The sequence below is a fragment of the Thunnus maccoyii genome, chromosome 20, assembly GCF_910596095.1.
Source record: "Thunnus maccoyii chromosome 20, fThuMac1.1, whole genome shotgun sequence".
In the NCBI taxonomy this organism is placed as follows: Eukaryota; Metazoa; Chordata; class Actinopteri; order Scombriformes; family Scombridae; genus Thunnus; species Thunnus maccoyii.
In genome coordinates, this window is record NC_056552.1 from 23,240,081 (window position 1) to 23,267,779 (window position 27,699).

General features: G+C 40.6%; 1 protein-coding gene across 3 annotated transcripts; it reads left to right on the forward strand.

Moving 5' to 3' along the window:
- On the forward strand, positions 1-27,651 carry si:ch211-176g6.2 (ras-associating and dilute domain-containing protein). Of its 3 annotated transcripts, none has more exons than XM_042396409.1 (18): positions 1-600; positions 1,558-1,742; positions 2,709-2,880; positions 4,915-5,147; positions 6,166-6,626; positions 8,980-9,273; positions 9,468-9,881; positions 10,886-10,923; positions 11,015-11,241; positions 11,675-11,787; positions 17,359-17,623; positions 18,923-19,095; positions 22,085-22,229; positions 22,383-22,567; positions 25,132-25,576; positions 25,661-25,875; positions 26,231-26,370; positions 26,463-27,651. In XM_042396409.1, exons 1-18 carry the CDS (start codon positions 473-475, stop codon positions 26,554-26,556), a joined length of 3,927 nt encoding a protein of 1,308 aa, XP_042252343.1. In that variant the 5' UTR covers positions 1-472; the 3' UTR covers positions 26,557-27,651. The 3 variants fall into 3 exon arrangements, with proteins under 3 accessions (XP_042252343.1, XP_042252344.1, XP_042252345.1); XM_042396410.1 differs by having other exon boundaries at positions 25,324-25,576; XM_042396411.1 differs by lacking the exons at positions 1-600; positions 1,558-1,742 and adding an exon at positions 1,812-2,486.
- The last annotated feature ends 48 nt before the right edge of the window (positions 27,652-27,699 follow it).

Below are 27,699 nucleotides of genomic sequence, written 5' to 3' on the forward strand. Positions count from 1 at the left end.
TTGGCATCTCCAAGCAGTTGCGCTGTGGACGCACATCTGGAGAGCGCGTTCGTTATGAATTTGAAACAAAGCGTAATAGATTGTGGATGAGAGACGGCGTCTCATTTTTTGTCTGCATTCTCAGTTGTTGGCGTTCAGCAGTATTTTCCCCCCGCTTTCATGTGTCTTGATTTGAACAGCGTGAAGTGAAGCTGTAACTCGAGACGTCGGGTTGTGGGCTGAACAGCCAGGCTACAGCAACTCCAACAGCTGGATGAGAGCTGGAAACATCTGCAGCGCCTGTTCCGGAGTGCGTAAAATGAAGCAGCAGCTGAGTGGCTTTGCGCCGCTCGTCCTGCATGAAACATCCTAGGAATGAAGCATCTGTGTGCATCAGAGACTGCGCTCTGGTGGGACATGATAAGAACCCTCTCTGTTCATTTAAAACAACCCGCAACGGTTTACTAGAGCTGAAACAGTCGATCAGAAAGGAATGAATCAGATGGACACTTCCTCTGAGGAGTTGCGCTCTCTCCCTCCAAGACCACCGAATTTATCTTCAGCTTCTCCAAAGAGACGCTTTGTCAAGCTGGGAAGGAAGACAAGTGATGGATCTCAGCAGTGAGTATCAACAACTGCAACAAACACAGCTTTTGTATAAATGAAACAGTCATTTGGCAGGTTTTTGCTTTTCTTTGTTTAAGAATGTGTTATTCTTTTCTCTTGCTCTTAAAAATGAATTCTAGTTTCTTTCTGAAAAAGAGTTGCAGCACTTTAATTGGTTTAAGGGGAAGACATACACAAAGTACAATTATTTGATGGAATAAAAGTATTTTTTCTTTAAATACACATTTTTTCAACAAGACTTCACAGCAGAAATGAAGTACTCATTACAGCGCCTTGCTTTAAAATAATTAAACCACTGACAGTCTTGTGCCATCACTCCATCATGGCATTTTCATCAGACTTCAACCAGTTTCACTAATATGATTTATCAGAAATTATCAGAAAAGTTCATATCCAAGTGGTGGCGCAACTGCAGAGAACCTTTGAACCATAGTGATAAGAAGCTTACAGGCTTGGTCGGCAGAAAACAACACTTCATTATTTCATTCATGTTCTGAGAGAGCTGAGGGAGGCATGGTGAAAGAGGCTGGACGGAATAGTGCTGGGGACAGACATGTATGTATTATTATTTATATGCTGTATATTTGATGCACGTTTTATGGTATAACTGCTAGTTTTGTCTTCTACTGTGCTTTTTACACTGTTTTCCCTTGGCTTCTCATGTTATTTTACATTATCACGTACTGTTCATCGACTGTAGTTCACATTTCTAGTCTTCTGTTCCTCCCTCTTTTAAATCATCCAACATTTTCATCTTCTCTCCTTTTTGAGCCATTTATCTCTCCTCCGCAGTCTCTTTCCTCCCTCTCTCCCTGCCTTTCCACAGAGAAGTCAGAGTCTGAAATGAAGGGGCAGACAAGCTGGTAGGGATTTTAGTGCCTTGCTTTCGAACACTTCAGCAAGATAGGTCTTGATCAAGGACTCTCTCCGTCTATCTCCGTCACTCATCAGATCAGGTACATCCACTGGCAGTTCATCCACCGGCAGGTCAGCTGAGGGTGTGGCCGTCAGACAGCCCAGCAAGAGCCGCATCCATCGCCATACCAACCGCCTCTCAGGTGTCTTCCGTCGCCCGGCCTCCAGCTCAAGCTCTATGGCCCTGACCTCAAGCCTCAGGTCATCACGGAAGGGCAGCAGTACGTCACGCTGACTTTACTTTTCTTTCTGCGTGTTTGTTCTGGGATTTTGTTGTCATTAGTTGACATAGATATGAAGGGTGCTGTAACATTAATGAATCATTACTGCATTTATTTTGAGACATTATTTTAAATGCCTTCAACTGGAAACAAATAAATTATAACAGAAATTCTGCTTTACAGACTGAAGGCATGGAGTTTGAAAGACATTGGGTTTTATCAGGTAGAGAAGATCTGATTGTGAAAAAATGCTGTGTTGCATTATGAGAAATGTAGGATCCAGCATTTCAGAGTTTGAAATGTACTAGAGACTGAAAGCTAAGATATCTTGGTCTCAGCTGCATGGATTTTGACCATTCTTTTTTAAATCTGTGTCTTGTGAGAACCCAAACTTTATGGAAGTGATACACTAAATTGCTGAGGGGGGTCTTTAATTAGGGTGAACTAACAAACCACCACTGAGATAACTGGCAGCATCTATGGCCTTTACCCTGCATTTAATATTATGTTAAGGGAGAGGCAACATTATCTGTGTCCCTGATGAATACTGTACAGTCATTCTCATTGTAGTTTGACTCGCACCATGGATAGTTGACAAAACAAATTTTACATACAAAATTATACATACAAATGCCAACATGCATACGTAAAATGCTTGATTTTTCAATGTGGTTTTGAATAGCACTATTATGAAACAGAAATGGAGGAACCAATGCTGTCAACGCATGCCTTACAACATTTCCTGTTAGTACACACTATTGATATATTGTATATAAACTGCCAAAACAGTGCACTGTGCAGATAGACAAACAGTGTAAATGTTGTGTTAGTATATTTGAGATACATCGTTTGTTTTTGCAACAAGGCATATGGTAAATGTGGTCTGGCATCAATGCTCATGAACTACAAAATTACAAGCCAGTGTTAAACCTCTCATCTGTTTTGTCATCATGTCTTGCTATGCAGTGAACTTGACAAATGCTCTCGCAGAGGACCCATCTGAGCTGTCCAATCAGATAACTGCTCCAGGAATCCTGAAGATCTTCGGGAGTGAAATCTGTAAAGGAGCTCACTATAAGAGTGTCCTGGCCACCACACACTCCAGTGCAAAAGAGCTAGTCAAAGAGGCCCTTGAACGGTAAGGCAATGTGTTATCTGTGCACATGTGTGTCTGCTTGCCATATGTGTATCCTTGTGTGTCTTCTCAGGGTGGGGAGTTCTTTGTCCATCCACATGTTTCCTCCTCTGTAATATACCTTTGTGCTACATTTTTGTAAATAATAGCAGTCAGAGCAGTCTTTGATGCTTTGAATTTGGCGACTGATGAAAGGTTAGCACGTTCATGTTGTTGTGATTAGTATAAATTTTGATGAACGAAGTCGACTTGACCCGTTGTTCTGTTTATTGTATTTGCAGTACAGTGCACACAGTGTATGTGTGCCAAATAGTTCATTTAGTTGTTCTGAGAAGGTCTAGAGCAAACCACAGACTTGCGTGAAAGACAGCCAGTGTCGGCAAGAGCGTTGGGGCGGCCTCTCTGGAGAGTGAGTGTCTGTCAGTCTTTGCTTATGTTTCAGCCAAAAACATAATGGAATGATTAATACAAGTGGTATTCAGTGTGTAGAGGAAAGACTAAAGCATTTCCCTCTTCCCTCAGTGAAAGTTTTACACTGTAGCAGTGACATTTAGCCGTATCATTGCACGATCACACATTTGGTAATGGGTTAGCAAATACATTAGACACATGGCAACTTGTGATTCTTGATAAGTTAATTAGTTAATCTCTACTACATGTGGTTTTAATGGAATGTCAATGGAAAGATTTTATCTTGAGCTGCTAAAGCTGCTCTAATCAATATTTGTATATCAAAATATTCCCTGTTTTTAGATATAGCAGGCATCCGTCTTCAGTGAAAATGCTCTGATAAACCCACTGTACACTTCCTGCCCAGCACCAAACAGACAGACAGATAAAGTTAGCTGCTAACTGGTGAACACAATGGAGCATTTAGCAGCTAAAGAGCCAGATATTTTTCTCAGGAGTTGGTGGAGATCAACCAGATGTAAAATGAGAGTGAATATTGGACTTAAATTTGTTTGGTGGCCAGCAATATGATTCCAAATGAATGCTAATGTTGCCCCATGTCTGCTGGATATGTAAATAAGCAACTCTTTGCTAACATGTACATTTGCTGTATAAGCATTATAAGGTGATAATATGTCATTAAATACTGTGTTTACAGCTTATTGTTCTGTTCTCAAATGCCAAAAATAAACAATGAAAGCAGGTTTGAAGTGAGCCTATTTAACTTTGCTGAACAGCAGTCAGTAACAATTGCGCAATAATGTTAATGCTAGCATGTAGGATAACAATAGCAGTAATTAGCCCATAAGAACCCGGACCCAGTTCTCCTTAAAGGAAAATTATGGGGAATATAAAACAGACCAAATGGACCACAAGGAACACATTTCTGAATTTTTTTTAAAAATTCTAACCCCTAGTGTCAAAGATCTGTAATGTCACATATATGTCACAACAATATTTCCCTAACTCATTTTATATCAACTTGTTCAAGAATTGTGGTCAGAACAGGTTAAATGTAATACAGGACATCTTATTAAAGCATCAGAATTGTTAAATGGGTTGAAACTTACCGTTAGTAACAAAAAACAAGCTTTTTAAAATTAGCTACCTCTGCCATTTGCTGACCGGGCACACTGCCATTTTGGAAGTGATGTCATGGGTACACAGATTCACACATTGTCACAGGACTGTACCAGGATGTTCAGTAGATGTCACTTAGGGACTTCATGAGTTAAAGTCAAGGATATGGCTGAATAAGGAATTTTCCAGAATATTGACAGGGTTGGTGACACCTGTGTCACCATGGGTTCTTATGGGTTAGAGAAGAGTCATTAAGTCAGCAAACAGACTCAGAAATGTCAGTTTTGCAATAATATCTAAAATTAGCCCTCATAAGCTACTGGTCATACCAGATCAAGTAAGGCTTTAGCAGCAAACTTAGTACTTTATGCATAGAGGCTTAAAGTAGAGTAGTTACTATTATCCATTGTGAATGCAAGAAACAAGAAGTTTCTAAAAGTGCACTACCACATTTTGAGAGATAAATTCATTTTACCCAAGTGTTTTTAACCTCACCATGTCATCCAGGTATGGCCTGGGCAAGGAAGAGGCGGTATCCTACGTTCTCTGCGACTCCATTGGCTCCATTGGCGGACATCAGTGGAGGACAGAAGGGTTCCGAGTGGTGGGCGACAACGAGAAGCCCCTCCTCCTGCAATCGCTATGGAAACCTAGAGAGGGTCTGGCAAGACGGTTTGAAATCCAGAGGAGAAGCTTGGTAGAGGAGGAGACATCCAAAGACAAAGATACTATCACTGCTGGTACAGTGCCTCACTCCAGCCTCAGGGTGCTCTAGAGACTGATCATTTCATAGAATACCACATCCTAATTCAGGGTGACTGCATGTCCTAGAATAAGAGTCTATACTTTCAATAAAGCATTGTCAGTATTAAATTCAGTTTTAGAGTTCTCACAGTAAAAATGTGGTTTGTTGGCACACTGTTTTTCCAGTGAAAATCAGCCAAGCCACACAGACCAAACTATATTTTAATAGGTCTACAATGTCTTTTTTCCTTTCTTTTCAATTTCTGTTACAATTTGGACTTATATTTAATTCTTACCGCCATTAAAACGGTCGAGGAACTTTAAATTTAATGAACATGGCAGACACCCTGTTATTTAATTAAACCTCTTTCAATGGCACACCCACTCTGTTACACATTACTGTTTTCACATAATGCTATAAAAGCTTTACATGGAAAAAAAATATATAATCAACTGATATTTACAAAGCATGATACAACAGAAAAATACCCAGAACTTTCCGCAGATGCGTGACACCAACACTACATGGCATCGTAAACGTGCAGGGTGTACCACTTTCTGTCATTTCCACTATCATTTCTACTGGAAGCTCTGGCTGTGGTTGACACAGCTGTGGTCATGGTGTAAGAGTGCGTCCTGTTTTGTGTTTGGCTTTTATGAATGGCACAGCCTGTGATAGCATTCTATCAGTGTCAGCTTGTGGATGCCTGCTGTGTGGGTTTTTTTTTTTTATTTCCATGAGCTCTGTCTTTCTTTCCACTGAGGCCTGTTTCCTGTATGTGGCTTCTCTATGTTGACTCTGGCATAAATACACGATGTACAAATGACTGAATGCACACAGGCTCTCACACACCTCACCTTACTTCAGGAAAAAAACGGGTGTTGCCCTATCACCGAATTCCATTACCTCTGTGCTTAATGTATTTATATAGCAGCTCAATTTGCACATAGTTTGAACAGCAGTGCTCAATCTGATTCTCAACCATTTTATTTGTTTATTCGTCTCCCTGTTAGGTATCAATGCCCAGGCTCGTAAGCTGCAGAAAAGCCGCTCCAGAGTGAACTCCACACTCATAGAGAGGACTTCAGGGCGAAGCCATAAACTGTGGAGGAGCAAAAGTGAGATGGACCTCTTAGATTCTGATACAGAGACCACGCAGGACACAGATCATGATAAATGTCTCAGTGATCAAAGCAAGAAGCTGAATCAAACTTCAGTGCAGAGCCTGGAGCGCTCAAAAAAAAGAAGCGCAGAACAGAATCACATTCACATCGCAGTTCACTCAGAGCGGGACAGCAGGTCGCAGTCCAAAACAGAGACCCTCTGTCCGTCGAGGTCGAGAAGCGAGCGGGAAGGAGAGGAGTCTGAGAGGGAGGAGACGGAGAGCAGCGACGATAACACCACACAGTACTCCATTCACCCTCCTCTTGACTGTCCATACCTGCTGCTGCTGCAGGGCTGCAGCCTCGCACAGGTATCTCATTCAAACACACATTCAGCAATTGACGTTTCGTTCAGCTCCTCCCCAATCAGAGCTTAGTAATTATAACCAGGTATGGTAGGCCTAACAAGCTTTGATTCCCTCACATGTTAAAGTGGTGTACACGGAGCTGTAGTTAGACCAATACCATAATATTGGAAGGTTTGAAGGTGCTGTCTATTTTTAGTCTTTCCAAAACCAAATACACAAGAGCAAGAGTGTAAGGAAGGGATTAAACAGTGTGTTTATCTGCCCTAAGCTACAACCGTTAGCATGTCCAGATAACTATCTCAATAGTAACCAAGCATGGCTAGAGCATATCATTAAATAACTATATATTAGTTTGTAGGGTTACAGGTTATGTTAAAAAAACAACCTGTTCACGACCTGCATATCCACTGTACATTATTTCCCAATAGTGAGGAAGTCAGTCTTGAATGCTATCATAGTTTAGGCTAATGTTAGAAACTGTCTTGCTCTGTATTGGATTTATAGCAACCAAACAGGGACATAATAATAAATAATAACAATAATAATAATGAAAAAACAGTGATCTCACATTTTCCTTGTCATGCTTTTAGGACTAACTAGCTCTACACTGCAAAACAAGAACAATGATGTTTCTTTATTCCACATTTTCTACTTTGCTAATCAGTTAGCAAGGAGACATCCAGCTTTAGCCTCAGTCTTTCACAACAGTGGTTGTAAAAGGGAGCCCTACAAGGGGTCGATAGATTAATCAACTTAATTGGTGTTCCTCCAATTTTTACTGCATTTACTATGAATTACTGTATTTTATTTCTGTAGGCTTCTAAAAGTTATTATAATAAAACAAAATTAGCTCTCTCTTTCAACGTTACCTTAATCAGCTAGCTAGCTACAGCTGATGTATTTTCTGGCGACGGTTGTCATTTCCGACGGCAAAATCTACAGTTGCTGGCTAGAAATGAAAAGCTGCTTTTGAATACTTTTGTCTGGAAATTAAGGACGCATTGTTTTAAAAAATGACAATTTTCAAGAGGTACAATATTTCTGCGTCTTATCATTGTCAACTGCATATATGCCATTCCAACAGATTAATGGAATAACTACTGTAGTATGGGCTTTACTCATTGTAAAATAAAACATCACAGCTGGTCTTAAATCATGCTTTCCCAGTGTAAACAGAGAGAAAGAGGGGTGAATCACTGTGTGAAGTCAGCCAACTGTGCAAAGAAAAACTTTGTGTGTCAAAACACTGATCAGGAAACAGAAAAAAAACAACTTTAGCACTGCTTCCTGACTGATTACCAGTGGTTTTCAACAGTGGGCAACTGCCACATGCAGGCACACACGCAGAGGCTAAATCCCACACACTGATTCTGACTCTGCGTCAGAGTTATTTGTTTCCCCAAAGGACCCTTCATATAAGCATATTATCATCTACCACAAGAAATACTATTATGAACATGGTTTAGGGAGTTTATTTGTGAAGTAATTCAGCTGGTTTAAATCTGTCTTGTTGGAAAAGACAGGCGTCACAAGGGCAATGTCAAACATAATAATCCCTTCACATTGTGCTTGCCACTCACTGTGATTAATAAAACATTGTTTGTCTAATCAGGCTTGGATCAAGACTGTAATACCTCCACATGATCAGTCTGTTAAGCTTTCACTGAGAGAGACTGTTGTTACGTAGCCAGTAGTGAAAGAAATAAATATCAGTGCCATATTAAATCTTTAATTACTAACTCTGTCACCAAATAATAAAGCAAAGTAGTGGGTAAGCCTTTGGCTAGGTTAAAATTTTTGCATTTTCTCTTTATGTGTTTGAAGACCAAAGGCATGCAGTAAGTACATCTCAACTGTGGTTCATTAGAATAGCAGAACGTAGAGAGGAGTGCTGGGAAGTCAGTGAAACAAACAAAGAGCACCACCTAGAGAATCCAAAGTAAAACAAGTCACAATGCTGGACAGAGACGTGAACTTGAGTCAAATGACTTGGACTTGACTTACGGCAAGACTGTAACTTGTGCTGAACAGCAACTTTTGTGGCATCAAGTGACAGTTAAGGGATAATGGTAAATGCTAAAACATAGTGTAGCAGTAGCACAAGTAGAATAGTCATAAAATAAGCACCCAGTAATGTCAGTTACACAGCAATATTTATCAAACATTATCTAACGTTAGCTTCCATACAGTAAGGTACTAGTACCCTCTCTGAAAAGTGAATAAACATCACACAGTGAGTGATCTTAACAGCATCAGAGTTGGAGACAAAATCCAAAAAAAGGAGAATTTCCAATCAATATTTATACATTGTTTGTTAATGTATAACATTCATCTTTCTATTTATCTCCCCACTCAGGACTTCATCATCTACCTACTTGCGAGCCCAAACATTGTAATGGGTCGACAAAGTGACCATGATGTATCAAAGCCTGACATCCTCCTCTTTGCCCCTGACATATTTCCAAAACACTGCTATTTCCATCGCCATAGCACTGGCGGCCCCACCATGCTCTCCCCTTGTCAAGATGCCATCGTTATGAGAAATGGTGAGGTACTGAGGAATGAAGTACAGCTTAGCCCTGGTGACGTTATTGGACTGGGACAGCACTACCTGTTTCTCTTCAAGGATCCCTTAGCTTTGACGCACAAGGTAATATGAAGATACAGGAGATACCAGTTGTTGATCATAAGAAAACTGTACATATAAAATAGCAACCGTATTTATATTGTCTTACATATATTGTATAGTATCAGGTAAGATCTTCATTTGTCTGACTGACTGAGTGCATATAACTAACATGTAGATAATACTTCATATTTCTTGTTTCTCTCCTGGAAATGAAGGAAGTTAACAGCACTGCATCTGAGCCCAGCTTGTCTACGATCCCCAGCCTGCTGGGTCACACCACTTCTGCCACTACAACAAGCCATACCAGAGAAATGATATTCTGCAACACCTGCATCTCAACCTGCACTGACCTCCAGAGCCCGAGCAGCAAACAGAGCCCGAACAGAGGCCCCCCCTTTCTAAAATCACCCGAGGGCCACAGCTTGACTTTGAACTATGAGACGGTGCACGAACATCACATTGTCAAAACAATTATTGCTATGGAAAGTAGCAGAGTCCAAGACAAACCAGTGCTGACTGTTGCATTGTTGCTGTGCATGTGTGTTCAGTATTCATCCACATGTCTTCATACCTCAGACCTGCGCAGGCTTCTGCTGCTTATTGCAAGCGGAGTTCAGAGTGTCATGTGGGTGAGTTGTAATAAAAGTGGTGATTGAAGATCTGCTAGCTGATATAATCAATATCTTTATATTAACAAAGGATCAAATGTGCAATGTGAAAGGAGTCAGTCTTTGTGACAAAACCCCAGAGTTATCACCCAACCCTGCAGCCCTTTAGCATCTTTAAGCTCATTGTTTTGGTTTTACAGCGCTCAACATTACTGTTTTGGTTCAGTCTTATCAGCATTGTTTCCAAATGCAGCAGGCAGGCTTTTTTTTTTTTTTTTAGCCACAGCACTCTGATAAACACATTGTAAGCTACCTCTACGGCATGAAATGGCAACCAGCTGCTGAACATAGTGGAGCACTTAGCAGCTAAGAGCCACATATTTCTCAGATATATGTAACATAACATAGGAGTTATGAGGATGTGTAAATAGCTGCTAACATATTTTCCATAACAACCTCATAAGGTGATAATTTGTCAATGTTGTGTTTGAATGCAGGTTTACGACCAGCATTTTCACACAATCTTGAGGTGCTGTCTTCTGCAGAGGCCACATGTCATCTAGATTTAAATCCCTTTTTTATATGAGCTAATATTACCCTTACATGCTATATATTCCCACATGAATTTATGTTTAATCAAATTATCACAAACTGACAGACAGCAAATCAGTGGAAGTTAATATTCCAGAATATGAGTACGTGAGGGTTTCTGAGGCTCTGGGCAAAATGTAATGAGCTGCCATGTGTAGTCTGCTATGTACCTGATTTGAAAATGTAGCTATTTGAAGGGTTATTGATTGCTTTTGAGGTAAAGAAACTTTTTAAACTCAATTTGAGCCTGACCGCAACCTGAAGGCTTGTATAGATTATAAACAAGAGGTGTTTTCTCTAAAGCTCCTGAGGATTTAAGCCTGCCAAATCTCTCACAATAGATGTATTTTTATGTACATTAATGATGTTTTAATTAATTGTGACCACTATATTGTTATGCATGCATGGTAAAGTTGTTTTTTGTTGTCACGCAGGAGTACACTAAGGACCTAGCTGCGGTTCAACCTGAAGTGTAAGCACACATTCATTTCTTTCTTCAGCCATCATTCATGTGACTGATTACACTGCAGATATATCTACAGATGTATTTTCCTGTTTTGCAGTCTCAATGGTGAAGGCTCAAACCCAGAAGATCTGCAGCTTCTCAGCCTTGAGGAGGTGATCTCAGGACTGCGCCCCCTGGTGGTATGGATGTCTAACAGTCTGGAGCTGCTGCAGTTCATCCAGTACCAGCTGCCTCTTATTCTGGAGTGGAGAACCAGAAAAGAGCAGGGACAGGAGGATGAAGAAGAAAGGGAAGAAGCAGAGAGCGAGGAGGTGGAGAACTTGGGTTAGTCACCCGTTGACCTTCTTATGTAATACATTGATTATGTGAGCGTGTGAACAATTAAAGCTGCACCGTTGCTACAATTTATCAGCTTAAATCATGACCATGACAACACAGATTTGCTTTTCGACGGTTGGTCGCAGATGTGAAATATTTGTCAGCAAGAAGAGCTAAACACAAAACTTTTACTACTCAGCAGACTTTCCACTGAAACATTTTTTTTTTCATGTTCACCTCTTTGATTCACCAAAATAAGAGAGTTTACTGATGATGTGTTTGAATATTTCTGGGTAATAAAGCCATTTATTTTTCTATCTCACTGCCAAAAAGTGCAAAAAGTGTCTGGTGCAACTTTAAGATACATTGATTATTCAAAACTGCACCTATCATGTACAGATATATATGTATATGATTAATGTGTTTGTGTGCTTTTCAGCCTTGTTGGAGCTACGTCTGTCCTGTGTCCGTTCAGCCAGTGAGGAGACAATGGCTGTCCTGGAGGAGGTCATCATGCTCGCCTTCCAGCAGTGTGTGTACTACATCACCAAGGTGAGAGGCTACATCTAAGTAGACATGTGTGATTATACTTAACTGGAATATTTGTCACAATACACCTTGGTGGAGAAGGCAGTATTACAATAGCATGCTTTATTAAATAATGACTTTATATGTAGTCCTGTGTCTTACATGGGAAGCAAAATCTCTACCTAACTTTAGCCACCAAGAAGAGTCAAGCCAGGCCTGTGTTGTGGCTCCATCTGGTACTCTCACTGATGGTTATGATGTGTAGTTTAAGAAAATAATCAGAGACAGGCTGAGAATAAAGAGCCCAGTTAGCCGCACTGACAGCTTTCTAATAGAGCGACCAGCCACACAGCCAGACCACACTGAGGGCATTATGACATGGGAAAGAGACAGGACACCGAGGGCCTTTGTGTGTATGTGTGTGTGTGTGTGTTGGGGGAGGATAAAGGAGTCAATCCAGGGGTGTCTAAGTGTTGCCAAGGGATCTTTGCATTGCAGCTTCTAATATTTCAGTTGATTAGCTGTGACAAGATGTTAGGTACACAAAAGAAGTACTAGACATGTTTTTCTTTTAAAACTGTTACACAAAGGAACGTGTTCCCCATGTGAAGTTCTGACAGACCACACAAGGAGAGATCTTAAAGCTGCACTAATCAATATTTCTCTATCAACAACAGATCAAATGTTTTTGTGTAATGTGAAAGGTGTCTTAGTGATGAGCCCACAGAGAATTATCACCCCACTCTGCAGTTCCCCTCAGCTATAAGTTGCTTTTTTCCATCTTTCAGCTCATTGTTTTGGATTTCCAGCTCACAACTTTACTGATTTGAGTCATCCTTATTGTACTTATCGACCTCGTTTCTGGCCACAGAAGTCAGCTGTTTTTAGTTACTGTACACTACCTGCCCAGCACCAACTCTAGGAGTTGGTGGAGGCCAAAACAGAGCTAAAAGGACAGTGAATATTGCACTTAGTTAAGGTTGTTCTGCTGCACTGAAGTGGCTAAGAGAAAATCAACTAATGCAACTTTAATGTAAAACTTCAAATAACTGAGACATTGTAGAATACAACATTTGCTGCAGTTATTTTGGGGTATGGTCACATACTGTAATTATTCTCAGCTGATAAGAAGTGTTGAATGAATTAATTTCGGCATTCCTGTATTACCTCATCGCCTCAGCTAATAAGAAAAATAAGTTTTGGTCTAAAGAGAATTTCACTGACACCACAGGATATCTGGGTAATTAAGTTCACCAAACTTTCCTCATCTTGCCAGTAAAGACTGCCTATCTGTGAAAGTGAAGTAGCAGTAGTTTTAAAAAACTGTATGTGATTTTGTGAAGTTTGAATGAGACTGTATGCTCACAGTGTTACTGAGAGAAAGAGAAAGAGGTATTTCATGGTAGCCGCAGTATCCACTTGTGTGCAGTTTCACTGACGCACCCCACCCATGACATGGAATTGTGCCGGGAACGTTTCAGACAAATTTCCAGTTGAGCTGTGTGGGTGTGGGTCAAAACACTGTCCAAAAAATACTATTGAGATTGGCCTATTTAAGTTCAGACAATCTCATGTAACAAATTCCTTTTTTGAACAGTTCTCCCTACTCTATCAGTAGCTGAACAAGACATTATATGTCCACTCCAATTCTTTTTTGCATTGCTCTACCAGCAACCTGAATGCTCCTAACCAGCAACTGCCAAGTGACGAGCACAGCGCCAAAGAAAAAGGAAACTATGTCAAGTACTGGGTCACACAGCATTAGCACAGCGCTGGTCTGACAGGTCATTAGCGGCAGCCAAGGTCTCACATGTCCTGCCAATTGGAAGTCAGATGTACCACATTTGAGGCATCTTCTACATCAGTTTCCCATGCAGGAAGGAAGTTGGTGATATGACGTGATATGTATCTCTTAAGAGGAAACTATAGAAATTTCTGAATACTTGCTGTTCTACAAGTTTTAGACAACACACTTTTTTGCTCAGTGCTGGAGGATGTGGTTATCTAACTACCTGCCTTTTAGACAGCCTTCATTTCTGATGAAATGACTTCCAGATGTGGCTTGTCAGTAATCTCATGCAAATTTAATGTCATGCTGACGTTTTTCAATATATTTTAAATACCCCTACCATGGCAATTTATGCTTTTGTGGTGTTCTTTCAGAGTATATCCACACTAAGCTGGCTAAATCTGAAAATGCCAAAAAAAAAAAAATCTCTCCTTTTTGACCGCCTTACACAATAAGCTGGCATTTTTTTACAACCCAAAAATTGAGCTTTTCAAAAACTCTCTCCAATGTGTATCTGAAAACTCCAGCCACGTGCTTTAATGTGGATGAGAAAAATAGAGTTTTTGGAACATGATGCGTGAGCCAGATCAGACACGAAGTTACTGTTAGCAGTTAACATTCATGAGTGGTGATTAAGTCACTGTTTATACTTGTTCACTGTCTGACAACAGAAATAGAAAAATCTTTAAATCAGGAATATTAAATTGTGAGTTTGGCTGTGTTAAAACACAACATTGGTGATCATGAAGAGAAGGGGTCAAAAAAGGAGGTTTAACTAGCTAAGACTCAGCAGAAAAACCAAGCTAACGGTCCCACTTCTGAACCGATGTTGGCTGTGATCAGTGTTGAACTAAGTTATTTGGCAAATGTGATCAATTACTTATTACTCTTTGAGAAAATAATTACATTACTTTACTAATTACAATACAGCAGATAAACTTAGTAACATTACTCTTTACTCGTAATTTACGTTAGCCTAGCTATCCAGCTAACAAGAAATAAGCTAACAAGAAACAACATATAACCAAACACTTTTCTAAGCTAATGTGTTCTGGATGTTTCTGTCCATGATTCATGATTCAAAAGTCATACATTACTGCCTAATGGTTGTGATGCACAATTTCCTAACCGTAAAAGGAGGTTTAACCAGCTAAGACTCAGCAGAATAACCAAGCTAACACTTTCACTTCAGAACAAATGTTGGCTGTGATCAGTACTGAGCTAAGTTAATTAATTAACAATTACTAACTTCTATACAGCAGACAAATTTAGTTACTTACTCTTTTAATAAACGTTAGCTTAGCTAGCCAGCTAATAAGAAACAACATGTAAATAACCAAACATTTTACTAAGCTAATATGTCCCAGATGTTTCTTTCCACTAAAGTCAGAGAAACAAAATTGACATTAGCTGTCCAATTTAACTTCTAGTAAGACAGCAAACAAGCTAACTCCCAAAATATAGAAGTAATGCAGTGTTACTGGAATAAGTAACTGTAATGTAATAATTGTAAGTAATGTAATTAAAAAACTAATTTGTGCTCTTGAATTTGTAATTTATGCTCTTGATTTAACTATTTTGCCAGTCAGCCAGGCGTTTGAAGAAAGCGACGAAAATGTTTCCTCTGTGAAGTCAGTTACTGTTCCAAGCTAGACCCAAGGCAGCCAGGAAGTGCTCCACAACCATGGATGTACGAAGAGAATATAATACATAACAAACACACACACACACACACACACACACACACACATATATATATATATAATACATCCATGTCCACATAACTGAAGCTGAGAACTGGATGACATCCGCACAGTGTTGTACTTAATAAATATTCACATATCTTAGAAATCATCAAAATAAAACCTCATTAAATCCAAGCGATCCACAGTGAGGGTGCGCACCAGACAAGAGAATAGCATAAGGGTGAATTCCGTTAAGCTGATAGCACAAATTACTAAATTGAGAGCACAAATTACTAAATCTAGAGCATGAATTTGTTTTTCCCCCCTCCATGGCCCCTCCTGGGCTCTGTACCTTATACTGATCCTTACTGAACAAAGAAATCACATTAGCGTGATTCATGATTCGAAAGTCATGCGTTACTGCCTAATGCTGGTTGTCATGCACAATTTTCTTACCAAATGAGCAGGGAAAAGAAGAGATTTGACTTTTTTCCTATTGTTTGGGCATTTTAGTATGGAGGTTGTAACGAAAACACTAGTTTGGACATTTTCACATGCACACACAATTTCAGATTTAGCTGGCTTAGTGCGGACAGTCTTGTTTTTGGTTGTTTTTTTGTTTTTTGGTCTGGCCAGTTAATTCAGGCGAGTTGTGTCATCCATCTTGCCTGTCACTTCACAGCAGGCTCTGATTCACTTCTATCTTGGACTTTTATGAGGAATGTGGTGAAGTCACCAGTGTCAAGCTGAGGACTAACCTGGCTAAGGCTGGATGATTTACCCTAGCATCTATTCTTCCCCCCTACTAGAGCACAAAGTTGATATAGTGATTTATGTCAATGCCTACTGTGAAGCCAGTCTGACTCTGGATTCAGTTTGTGCAAGGAGGGGGTTTTAATGTTCCAGGGCGTAAAAACAAGGCAGGCAGGAGAAATAAAGACTGAGCAGATTTTTTTTTTTTTTTTTTTTTTTTTTGTCTAGCTCACCTTGCTGTTTCACCTTCCATCCAACTCTGCCATCTTCACAATTCACAATTCAGATCTAAATTGGATCAGAAGCATCAACATTTTCTTAAATCTCAGTTTACATTTGGGGTATTTCATGCTCGTCCATCCAACATAAGGGTAATTGCTGTGGGACGGAAAACAAAAGGCGCCACTGGTGACCAGCTATTCCAACTGAAGACATGTTGTGATGAATACAGATGCACTTATCCAGGGTTGTGGGCAGACTGTATGTTTACTTGTCCATCACAATGAATGCACAAATAAGTAGACAACACAGAGTACATACTTTATTTTTTGACTTTGGGACAATACGTGCCACGGATGCATGTGGTAAACCCAGAATCCTGCCTTGTTGAATGAATGAAGCCTCTTTGGTTGGCTCCGCTGAGCGACATTTTCCAACCAGAGACTCTGCAAGATTATTTGGTTTAATGTTCACCCATTTCCATTGTCTCATGTGTGATGGGAGCCGTGGCTGTGTTCTACTGTTCATGTTCAGCCTGCCCTGGCTGCCTGGGGCCTTACAGTAAATGTAAAACGATCTGCTCAGGGTGGATTCCTTCAGAACTCTTCACTCAGCAGTCCTGTTGCAGCACCATGCCAAGCCCACATGAGCCATATTCAGCTTTTTAGGAATGTGGATCTACGGCTGGCGCTGGCCTCGGAAGCTTGGTGGGTGTAAGAGCGAGATTGGAGGGGAAGGGGGATGTCTGTGTACAATTAGCCCCGAACAATGCTATCGTTGTCTGGGCTCGCTCTGAAGAGCAGCGAGGACCTTTGGCTTAAAGGGAGGAAATGTTACGAACTCTGTCTCCCTTTTTTCTGCTCTTTCTTCTGGTTTTCATGTCTAATCTTACATCAGCTATGCTGTAGTGAGAGAAACAGAAAGGCGCAGACATGCAGAGGCAACATGGGTGGTCTGAAATCTGGGTTAGCGGGTTACATGTTTTAGTCTTTTTCCAGTGATCAGAACATTTACCGCGCAAAATTAACTTTTCTGACCTCAAACTGACCCACAGGAATTGTCAACAATCTCCAGCTCTACATGGATGATTGAGTCGCTCTTATACTGAGCTGCTCAGTTCCCTTTATTCAAGTGATTCTGTCTTATCAGGTCCTGTACCCCATCCTGCCGGCACTTCTGGACTGCAACCCATTCAGGGAGAGCCCTGACCTGCAGGTGATTGGTGAGGGTACCCGGGTCCTGGGTAGCAGTGGGCTGCAGGTCCCTAGTGAGATCGAGCAGGTTGTGGAGGTCCTGACCGAGACTCGGAGACTACTCTCGGACTGTCAGCTCCACCCAGAGATTTCCTCACAGCTCATCGCCTACCTCTTCTACTTCATCAATGCATCACTTTTCAACTCACTCATGGAGAGAGGTACCAGTGCATACAATACATACATAAACACTAGCCTGCATATAACAGTGGCTGCATATAAAACCCCTCTCAGACATGCACCCCTGTCCGTTAAAGTGATGGCAGTTAATGTGTCTCTCTTATGTATGCAATAGCACCATGGTCACTTTGCCGTAGATGTCACAAAAGCAATCTTTCCAGGTTCAACCTAATAACATTTTTGTAACACAAGTGTGAGTTTAATGCTGCCAGATTAATTTAAAGGCTGCAGCAGCACAAGTTAAAAAATGTAGAGAGAGGAAGAAATGTGCATTTTTTCTGGTTGTAAGACAATTATTACAATCATCATCTCTCACGTACAAAGACACTGAAATCAGTTTTATAAACTAGGAAACATTGTGAAAGAGCCCATTTTAAAGTTTTGAGGAGATTGATCGTCTCATATCAGATCAGTCTTTCCCTCACGATGCAACTGGAGCAGAAGTTAAAAAAAAACTATTACAACCACATTAATAATCAGACCAGCACATCCTTTCTATATTTTAAATTTTCAGTCATGCCAATTGTTGAATAAATTAATATCCAACGAGAGGTTTGACATACACCATGCAAGCAAAAAGGAGTTTATTAAACAGAGAGCAGATTTTGCTCTCTAATAATGTTAAATAATGAGATTGATGTGAAAATGCATTGGTGGATTCACTGTGAGAAGCGGTGGCTAGCTTCCCTTGTGCTGGTCATTAATTAAGGCTTCAGTGCGTGGCTTGGTGGCTGAATGGATGGATATGGGATTGACTCAAAATAAAATACAGTGCCTGCATGTTCATAGTAATGAAGGAACATGTCACCCAGTGCAACAGTGAGACTCACTGATGTTTATTGTGTAGTACTTTTGGAGGGTATTTGTCTTCATTAGATAGGAAACAGTAAAGAGCTGACAGGAAATGAGTGGTGGATTACAATGGATGGATGCAACCAACATCCACTACAAGAATCAAACTAGTAGCATAGTCATTTCATAGTGGGTGTCTTAAACCTGGGCCATGAAAGGAAAATATAAAACATCACCAGCCTTATTGTTTTTCATTCTCTCTGGAGTGCTATAAGTTACAGACGCTTGTGCAGTTGTCAAATCTGTATTTGCTTTGTTTGATACAAAGAATAATGAATGTGTGTCTTGGAGTAATGGGGAACTCGTAACTCTTCTCAGAATCATCACAACTTCCAGTATTCAAATATTTTAGACCTAACGCTTGAGTAACCTGAGCTGATAATCTAATAACATATTTCAAAGATGACTCTCTCTTGATGTGTACACAGGCTCAGAGCCAGGTTTCTACCAGTGGTCCAGAGGCGTGCGTATGCGGGCCAATCTTGATCTGCTCCTGGACTGGGCCCATGCAGCTGGACTGGGGGAACTGGCTTTGGAGCACACACACACGCTCTCGTCGGCTATCAATCTGCTGGCTACGCCTAGAAAGAATTTACTGCAGGTAAAAAACACATACACTCCACACACTCTGCAGAGTTAGGTTTATCCAACTATAAATATTCACCACAGACATAACAGGCTGAGGATTTAACATGGTGATTTCTGCAAGGGAGTTGAAAAAATATTCACTAAATGCATTTTGTTCTGCTGCTGACAGCTTTAATAAATGCACTACTATTTTCAAATAGATTTCCTGGTGGGCTGGCTGACAGGATACTAATCCTCACTTAGCATAATGCTAACGGAAAACGGCAAAGATATGTACACAAAATGGTCTTTCGGAACTCATATTTACCCAAAATAAGAACCAAAACTAATAAAATAACAGGAGATTTAACCAAAGACACAACATTAACTAGGAACTTTAAATTAAAACATGATGACCTGCAGCATGTACGTTGTGCGAAGCTAGCTCACACTGCCTTAGCTGTAGCATTCTGACTACATTGCTTTACAAAATCCCAAATACACGAAAAGTATTACTACACAACCTGATGAAAAGAACACAGGAAGGCATTCATGTTTACATCGTACAGAAATGATTTTGACCACGTGTGATTTTACCATCTACCAACCTGTTTAATTCCACCTTTACTTTTCCTGTTTTGATAAGTCAAAATGTCTGCTGTGAAAAGGGTTGACTGAAAACGTTCAAACTGCTGTCTGTTGCTTTTCTACAGAGCCCTGTATGGGCCATGGAGAAAAAAAATTGTGCTCTCAAATTATTAATTCATATTCTCGATTTAACTATTTTGCTTGTTCCACTCTTGTAGAGGCCACCAGACACATTCAGTCAGCCTGAAGTTTGAAGAAAGCGACACAGACTTTGTCTTCTTGTAACAAACTGTAATGTCACATTACTGATCCAAGCTGGATCCAAGGCAGCCAGGATTAGTTGTATGTCCTCCTTTCTCACAAAAAGGCCATGTTCTTTGCGCTTGTTGCGCATCCACCTTCATCTATGAGGCACTCCAGAACTCTGAAGCTGACTTTTTATGAACTGGATGACATCCGCAGTAGCATGACAGTGTTTATGGTCTGTTATCCTGTGGAACATATTCTACAGGATAACAGACTTTTTCTATATTATAAGGGATCTCAGAGGTAACAGTGTTGCGCTTAAAGTGAATCCTCATATCTTAGTTCAAGATCAAAATATAACCTTTTTAAAGTCCAAGCGATCCATTGTGAGGGTGTACACCGGATGAGAGAATGGCATGAGGGTGGATTCCGTTAAATCGAGAGCACAGATTATTAAATTGAGAGCACAAATTATGAAATCCAGAGCACAAATTAGTTTTTTTTTCTCCATAGCCCCTCCTGGGCTCAGTACCTTTCCTCTCCATCAACAGAGAAGAAAAGGTGGAGAGCACCTGCAATTCCTCTGAAGAAATGCCTCAACCAGCCGTGTTTCTTTGGCAGCGTTCAGACAGAAATCAGCCCTGCGTTAAAACAGTGCAAGGGGCTGTGTTGGTGGGTGCGTGTTGTTTAAGTTACCAGTGAGACAATGAAATACAATCCAGGAAGTCAAATTACATTAATTGCTACAGATTAATTAATTTAAAGGCTTATCAGACACCAAAACACAGCAAGGTGGTTTGTAATACTCACAGACAGGATTTTACAACTCTGGAAAGTTATGACCACAGCAACTGTTGTATCTTTCATTGTGAGGTAAACAGTTGAATATGGCGTTCATGTTACAGAGTAATCCACCGGGAATGAGTGCTTACATGTATGTGATTGGCCAACGCAGTGCCTTGCCGGATGATGTTGCGTTGCAGCAAGAGTTGAGCCCGGTTCACTTTTTTTGCCGGATGACCTCTGCGTTCTTTTACCGAGCCCTCTGAGATGGCACCCCAGCTGCATCAACACACCGCCCTGATTCAAATGAATGAGAGGGCTGTGTTTTTAACTCCAGGGGTTGAATTTGTAGCTCAGTGTCCAGCTGTAGCATCCTCTTTATCAGGTTCGCTAACAAAAGCTTCCCTGATGTCCCCACTCCTTCATCATCAGCTTCTCAAGGTAATCAAGACACTTGAGCCTGATGTATCTCGTCTCTCATGCGTGGTAGTCAGTCCTGTTGGTGAACTCCCGAGGAGTCTTGAATTTCCACAGCTGCTGGCTGTTGCTCTGTTCATGAAAGTAGTAGGCAGTTTCCTGTCCTTGATCCAAGATATAGTCTGCTGGGTGACCCTGAGTCTCGATGATATATCTCAAGATGTTGTAGTCCGTGTCCCCGGGGTACAGTGGGTAACCAGCCGCCAGCTCTGCTGCTACAAAGCTCAGAGACCACATGTCAATGGCCTTGTTGAAAGGAATATGTAGCATGACCTCTGGTGTGTGGTACCAGGTGGTCTGCACACAGACCACTTGGCACAGCAGCAGAGACATGAAGGGCCAGGCCAAAGTCTTTCAGTTAAACTTTCAGTGGCCGCTGCTGGCAGTCCACCACCATAATGTTGTCTGGTTTGAGGTCAGCGTGAATGATTCCCATGGACCTCAAATGGGACAGAACTGTGGTCAACAGATAAATACCTGGATTCAGCTCTTTGGAAAGACTGCTTTTTTTTCCTCTCTGAGATCCAGGAGCTCAAAGTTCAGGCAGATATGGTCCCTATTAAAGAGAAAGCCATTCCACCTGACGATGTTACATGTGTCAGTATCCAGACACTGCAGGCGCTTGAGAATGGCAATTTCCTCTATTGCTTGCCATACAATTTCTGGGTGATTCTTATTCACATTGATGGCCTTTGCTCTGTTGGTCTTGGTATTGCAGCATTTGCTTACAAAGCCAAATCCGCCCTCCCCCAGGAAAGCCTCTACTTTGTGGTATTTTCCGAGGATGCTGCCTTTGAAAATCTGCGACTTGTCTGCATCTGAGGAGAGCAGCGAGAGAGAGGATCTGAATACATAATTCACTTTCAGTGTTTTGATTGTTTTGCTTTGAATATTTGATTCTAATGGTGTGTGTGTGTGTGTGCGTGCAGACATCTTGGGTGTCCTTGCGATCTGACCACCCTGCCCTGAGGCCAGCCCAGTTGAACCACCTGCTGAGTCTTTACAGCCCAGCATCTCCCTGCAGACACACCTGGGCTCCATCTGTACATGACCAAGCAGCAGCTCATAGAACTGGTGAGAGGTTAACATACTGTTGGCCTATTGTTCCTGCTGCAATTCACAATACCAGCTTTGGATATGAATATAATCCACAAACTCCCATATACAATTTTTATCTTTAATTTCTTGTAATTTTATTTTAATTCAATATACCCCTTCCATCTTCAGCTGAGATCTTGGAGACTTTTGACACCCACCATCCTCTAGTGCTGCCAGATGGGGGTTACCAGTTCCAACTGAGAAGGGCAGTAACAGATTCAGCCTTGAGAGAACAGCTGGACATGCTTCAAGAGTTCATTTCCAACCTCTGTGACTCACAGTCCAATGAAGTCACAGCTACTGGGGACCACCAGGTACCGAAAATGTCATTCATGTCTTTTGGTTTTAACATGATATTTGAAATAGGTATGCTGAACAATAATAATACTTCAATAGGCTGGGAAATAGAGATGGGAATTCAGAACTGGTTCCAGTTGAGAATGGGTTCCAAATTGTCCGATCCATTGGAATTGTATACCTCCAAGCTTTTCAATTTCTCTTATTGATGCCCAAGCATGTGATGTTGACAGAACGAAAAAGGCGGAACTCGACTGCGAGGGCAGTGCAGCCTCTGGACTGTTTACAACGCATACACGCTAAAGTTATCTTCAGCTGTCTTGTAATTCATCTTCAAAAAAGTCAGCGGTTGCAAACATGTTTTGATTTAAGTTTGAGTAAATAATTACCTTTGTTACGAATGTGAAGTATACTGTGAACTTTCTATGCTGTCACTCATAGACTAATGTTAGTGGACCGGCTGACTAACACACACTGAAGCATTAAACAACTTAAACCAACTCTGAGGTGAAAAAAATGACTCAGTGCTCAGTCTGTTCCACCTCAAAAACCCTGCACCCGCTCAGCTTCTTAGACAACGATGACTTTCCCCAGAGCTGACAGTGCAGCAGAGAGGCTGCTGTCCACTTATGACGTTAATAACACAGCGGAGCACTCCTCTTGCTCATTTTGTTATTCTCATAGAGACAAGAGACTGTAAGATGCTTTCAAATCAATTAATTAATTAATTAATGCAGTTAACTTTTGGCTGCGGACCATTTATCTTTTCTACCAGTTATGTTTCATATATTCATCAGCATGCAAGGCCATTGATAAACAATGGCGGTAATAAAATAGTTGCAATGACACTGAAAACCTGTGTAGGCCTACTTTTTTCCACACAAAAATTTGATCAGGAATTGATAAGGGAATCGATAAAGAATTGGACCGATAAGCAGAATTGATAATGGCATTGGTATCAATTCCCATCCCTACTGGGAAATATGAGTAATGGAAGTTTTTATACTTGCCTGTAGAGGCAAAGTAGGCATCATAAAGGTTTATGGAAACTTTTTCAGAATAAAAAAATTATGCCGCAGGACCTGCTTCTACTTCCTCTTTTTAAAGCCTAGCATTGGTGTATTGCTATGTGTTGTTGGACAGAGGAGTCAACTACCGCTACCACTGGAGGCCACCACACATAGTGCTTTAAAAATGCTATAGTCAATATTTTTGTATTAACAACTAATTTTTGGTTCAGTCTCACAATTCTCAACACCCTTATGTCCATACACAGCAATCAGCTGTTTTCAGCAAAAAAAGCTCTCTTAAATCTATCTACTAGCACCATCAGCATACAGACAAAGTTGGCAACCAGCTGATGACCATGTTGGAGCATTTGGTAGCTAAAAAGCCAGATATTGTATTTCCCTCAGGAGTTAGTGGAGACCAAAACAACAAGAAGAAACAAGACTCCAAATAAATGCTAATGTTGCTCCATATCTGCTGGGTATGTCAATAGGCAACTGTTTGCTAACATGTTTGCCATTCTAATTTTATAAAGTGATAATACAGTGTATCAATGTTGTGTTAACATCTTGCTGCACTGCCCCCAAGTGGTGACAAATCAATTAATATTAAATTAAATTAATACTGTGTGCTTTGAATGCTGGGCTGACACGTTTTATAATGAATATGTGCACATTTTTTATTAACTGAAAATTGTTGAATTTCACAGTCTCTACAATCCCCTGCAGTGTTTTTGAGCTTGAACTCGTTTTTTCCTAGAAAATGCAGCAATATCAATGACCCATTCAATTCACTGCTCTGATGCCTGTTTGTAGTTGACCGTGAAGGGCTAATTATCTTTTCTAGTAAATAGCACGCACTGTATTCAGACATTTCCAGTAATCATTCAGTCACTGCCTCTGTATGCCTTGCTTTATGCTGTAATACAGCCACTAAGCAAGTCAAAAACTGTCAAAAGCTCCAGTTTTGATATTTTTCCATTGTGCTCTTTTTGATTCAGAGGTCACTGGTCCTAGCCAAGAAATAGTCCTATAATAATTATGTAAAACCACAACTTATTGTTTTAAGACTTTGGTTTTCATACAGATTAAATAAACAAAATAAGTGTTCATTTGTGAGTTTAAGACGTGCTGGTAACTTATGAAAGAGTCAGGCTAGCTGTTTCCCTCTGCTCCCAGTCTTTGTGCCCTCTATGCTAGCTGTAACTAGGAGATGGTTAGCTAGGACACTGTCTCTCTAAAGCAGTAGTCAGACACTGTAGGAAATGCTTATTCCCTTTCTTGCTGAGATTTAAATGAGAAGTTCTGACTCTGTCAAATGGTAAAGAGGTAAGAAAGGTCATTATTAAACAAGTTACATGTCTTTATGCTAAGCTAAGCGAACTGCCTGCTGGCTCTACCTTCATATTTAGTGTACAGATATGAGTGTGGTATTTATCTTCTCATCTTAGTCTCAGCACGCAAGAAAATAAGCATATTTCTCAAAAATGTCAAACTATTGCTTTACATTATTCCAATTTTGAAAAATGGTTTTCCAGTTTATCCCTATTGTTCTAATGCTATTTGTCGTCCAGGGTGGTACCACTCCCATGGAGGATAAACCGACTAAGATAGATATTCTTCCAAAAGCCAGTCTGGAAACCTTGGATACATCACCAGTTGAGATGGTCTTATCTCAGGCTACTGTCCAGAACCACCCACCCTCTAATGCCTCTACTGCCTTACCTCCATCACCCCCATCACCATCGTCTCCCTCTTCCACCCAGTACCTCGATGAGTTCAGCTCCTGCGGTGCCCTCCTTTTGTCCCAGAAGCTAAGGAATCTGGAGCTGCAGACAAGAGAGACGGACACCTCTGAGATGAGGAGGTCGGCACTGGACCCCTCCTGTCTCCTCACCCCACCCAACACCCCCCACATTATAGATCCTGTTCATTTGGTGAAGGCAGACCAAGATAAATGGATGAAGGTTGACAGTGAGACACTCCCCTGGTCCTCTGGTGTAGATACACATGATGAAGGTACAGAAAGACATTACCATTCATGGTTTTCTTCTGCTTGTTTTTCGGAAAATGAAAATAAAATGTCCTTTGTTTTCTCTTCAGGTGGTTTAGTGTTTGAATGCCTGGCTGCACTGAAAGTAGACCGTTTGAAATCAGATTGCAACAGTATGAACATAATTGTTGAACTAAAAGAGGAAGAAGAGGAGCAGGAGGAGGAAGAGGCGGACGACCATTATGATGACAATAACGATGAGGTCTTTAGTTTGGAGCTGGAGCGAGGTGAAAGAGGACTTGGTCTTGCTCTGGTTGACACAAGGGTGAGTGGAAGAGATCTAGACCTCATAATTCATAGTTAAATCAACCTGACACCAGATGTACATCTTTATTTTTGCTGACCTTCAATGATTGAACTTCTCACCGTCCTACAGTGATATAAAAGTGTACTTTTAGGGGAGGTCACAGGTTGTAATTATGACTTGGATGTTTATGTGAATGCTATTTACAAGTCAGAATCTCTTAATCACGATACCTCTGACATGAACACGGCTTAAGCACACATGGATGGTGAGAAAAAGGAATGATTTTTTTTTTTAACTTAAAGGTGGTAGTGTGGTAGTTGACTACAAAACCTTGTGTGTCGTGTATCCTTGACATTTTGACCTCATGTTCTAGGACACTTTATTGAAAGTGAAAGGCATCTTCATCCGTGCAGTGGTCCCAGACTCTCCTGCAGCCCGGAGTGAGAAGCTGGCACCAGGAGACAGGATCCTGGCTGTTAATGGAGTCAGTCTGCTTGGACTGGACTACCAAAGGTAAACAGTCCAAATCTGAGTAAAAAAGACAACAACTCATATCTAAAACTCTATTTTCTTTAATATCTCTTCCAACTCTTTGTCTTTCTCAGTGGAAAGGAGCTGATCCAATCATCAGGTGACAGACTGAGGTTACTGGTGGCCAGGTCTGACTGGATGGCCAAGGTTATAATGAGTGAATGCTGACAGCATTTCTCAATACGTTTGTTAACCTAGAGACTGTTATGGCATCACAAGTGCACTTAGAGAAGAGTGTAAAAGCCTGTTGAACATTCAGGTTCAGGATGTGGGCTGTGATGTAAGTATGTGGTGGTTGAAAAGACAAAAATGCACTATAAAATGAGCTATGGTCCTGGTTGAATTTAGTGCCAGGTTTTAGCTGCTAAATGTTTTGTAGCTTTAATTTACATTGTAATAGCATGATGGTAATTATTGATGTGTATGTTTGATACAGTGTTCTAATGAATGACGCATTTTGATTTCAGAAGTTTGCTTCAAACATTGTAAATTTGTTTGGTATGGATGGGTAGGGGTTGGCTTCAAAAATCGCTGCTGCCATGCTACTATTCAAATTCTTAGTCCAGCCCTCATTTTAAGTAGTGTATTTAAACTCTTAAGACAGGGGCAGAAGATACTTGTCCAAAGACTGTTTCCAATCCAAAAGTCTTCCATGCAAATACATGACTAGAAGGACCACAGGAGGTCAGGAGAACTTGGCATTTGAGAGCCTGGACCGTATTACCAGCATTTCCTGTCCCAAAAGCCAGCTTCTACACTTCTAATCAAATTTGATTGTTGAAGTTTCCAACAAGAAGTTTCAAAAAGGAAATATAAGAGCAGCGTACATGAAAGTCTAAAATTGGATGGACAAACACCGTTGTAAAGCTGGTCTTATATCATTTGTCAAACTACTGCTGTGGACAGAAAAACAATAAGCACTAACTTAAGTGTAATATAATTGCCATTCTTCAATTTAGTTTTTATTATTCATCATCTATAAAATAATTGGATATGTGAAAGTGTTACTGTGTTGATAAGTGTTGGTCTGAATTATAATTAAACCATAAAAACATGTTACATTTTTTCAATGTTTCTTCATTGACCATGATCTTATTTTCTGTTTTGGACCACAGTCACAGAAAGTGAGTCCACTCATTTATTTCTCCTTTAGGCTGGGGTTCTAATTTTATCATTTTATTTTTTCTTTCACAAATTACAGTAAAGATGTTCAATATTAGCTCCTGCCTGTTGTGTTTCAGCAATAAAAACATTTGAATCCTCTACTGGTGTCATTTCTAATCAGTCACACTGCAGCAATGCATCTATTTT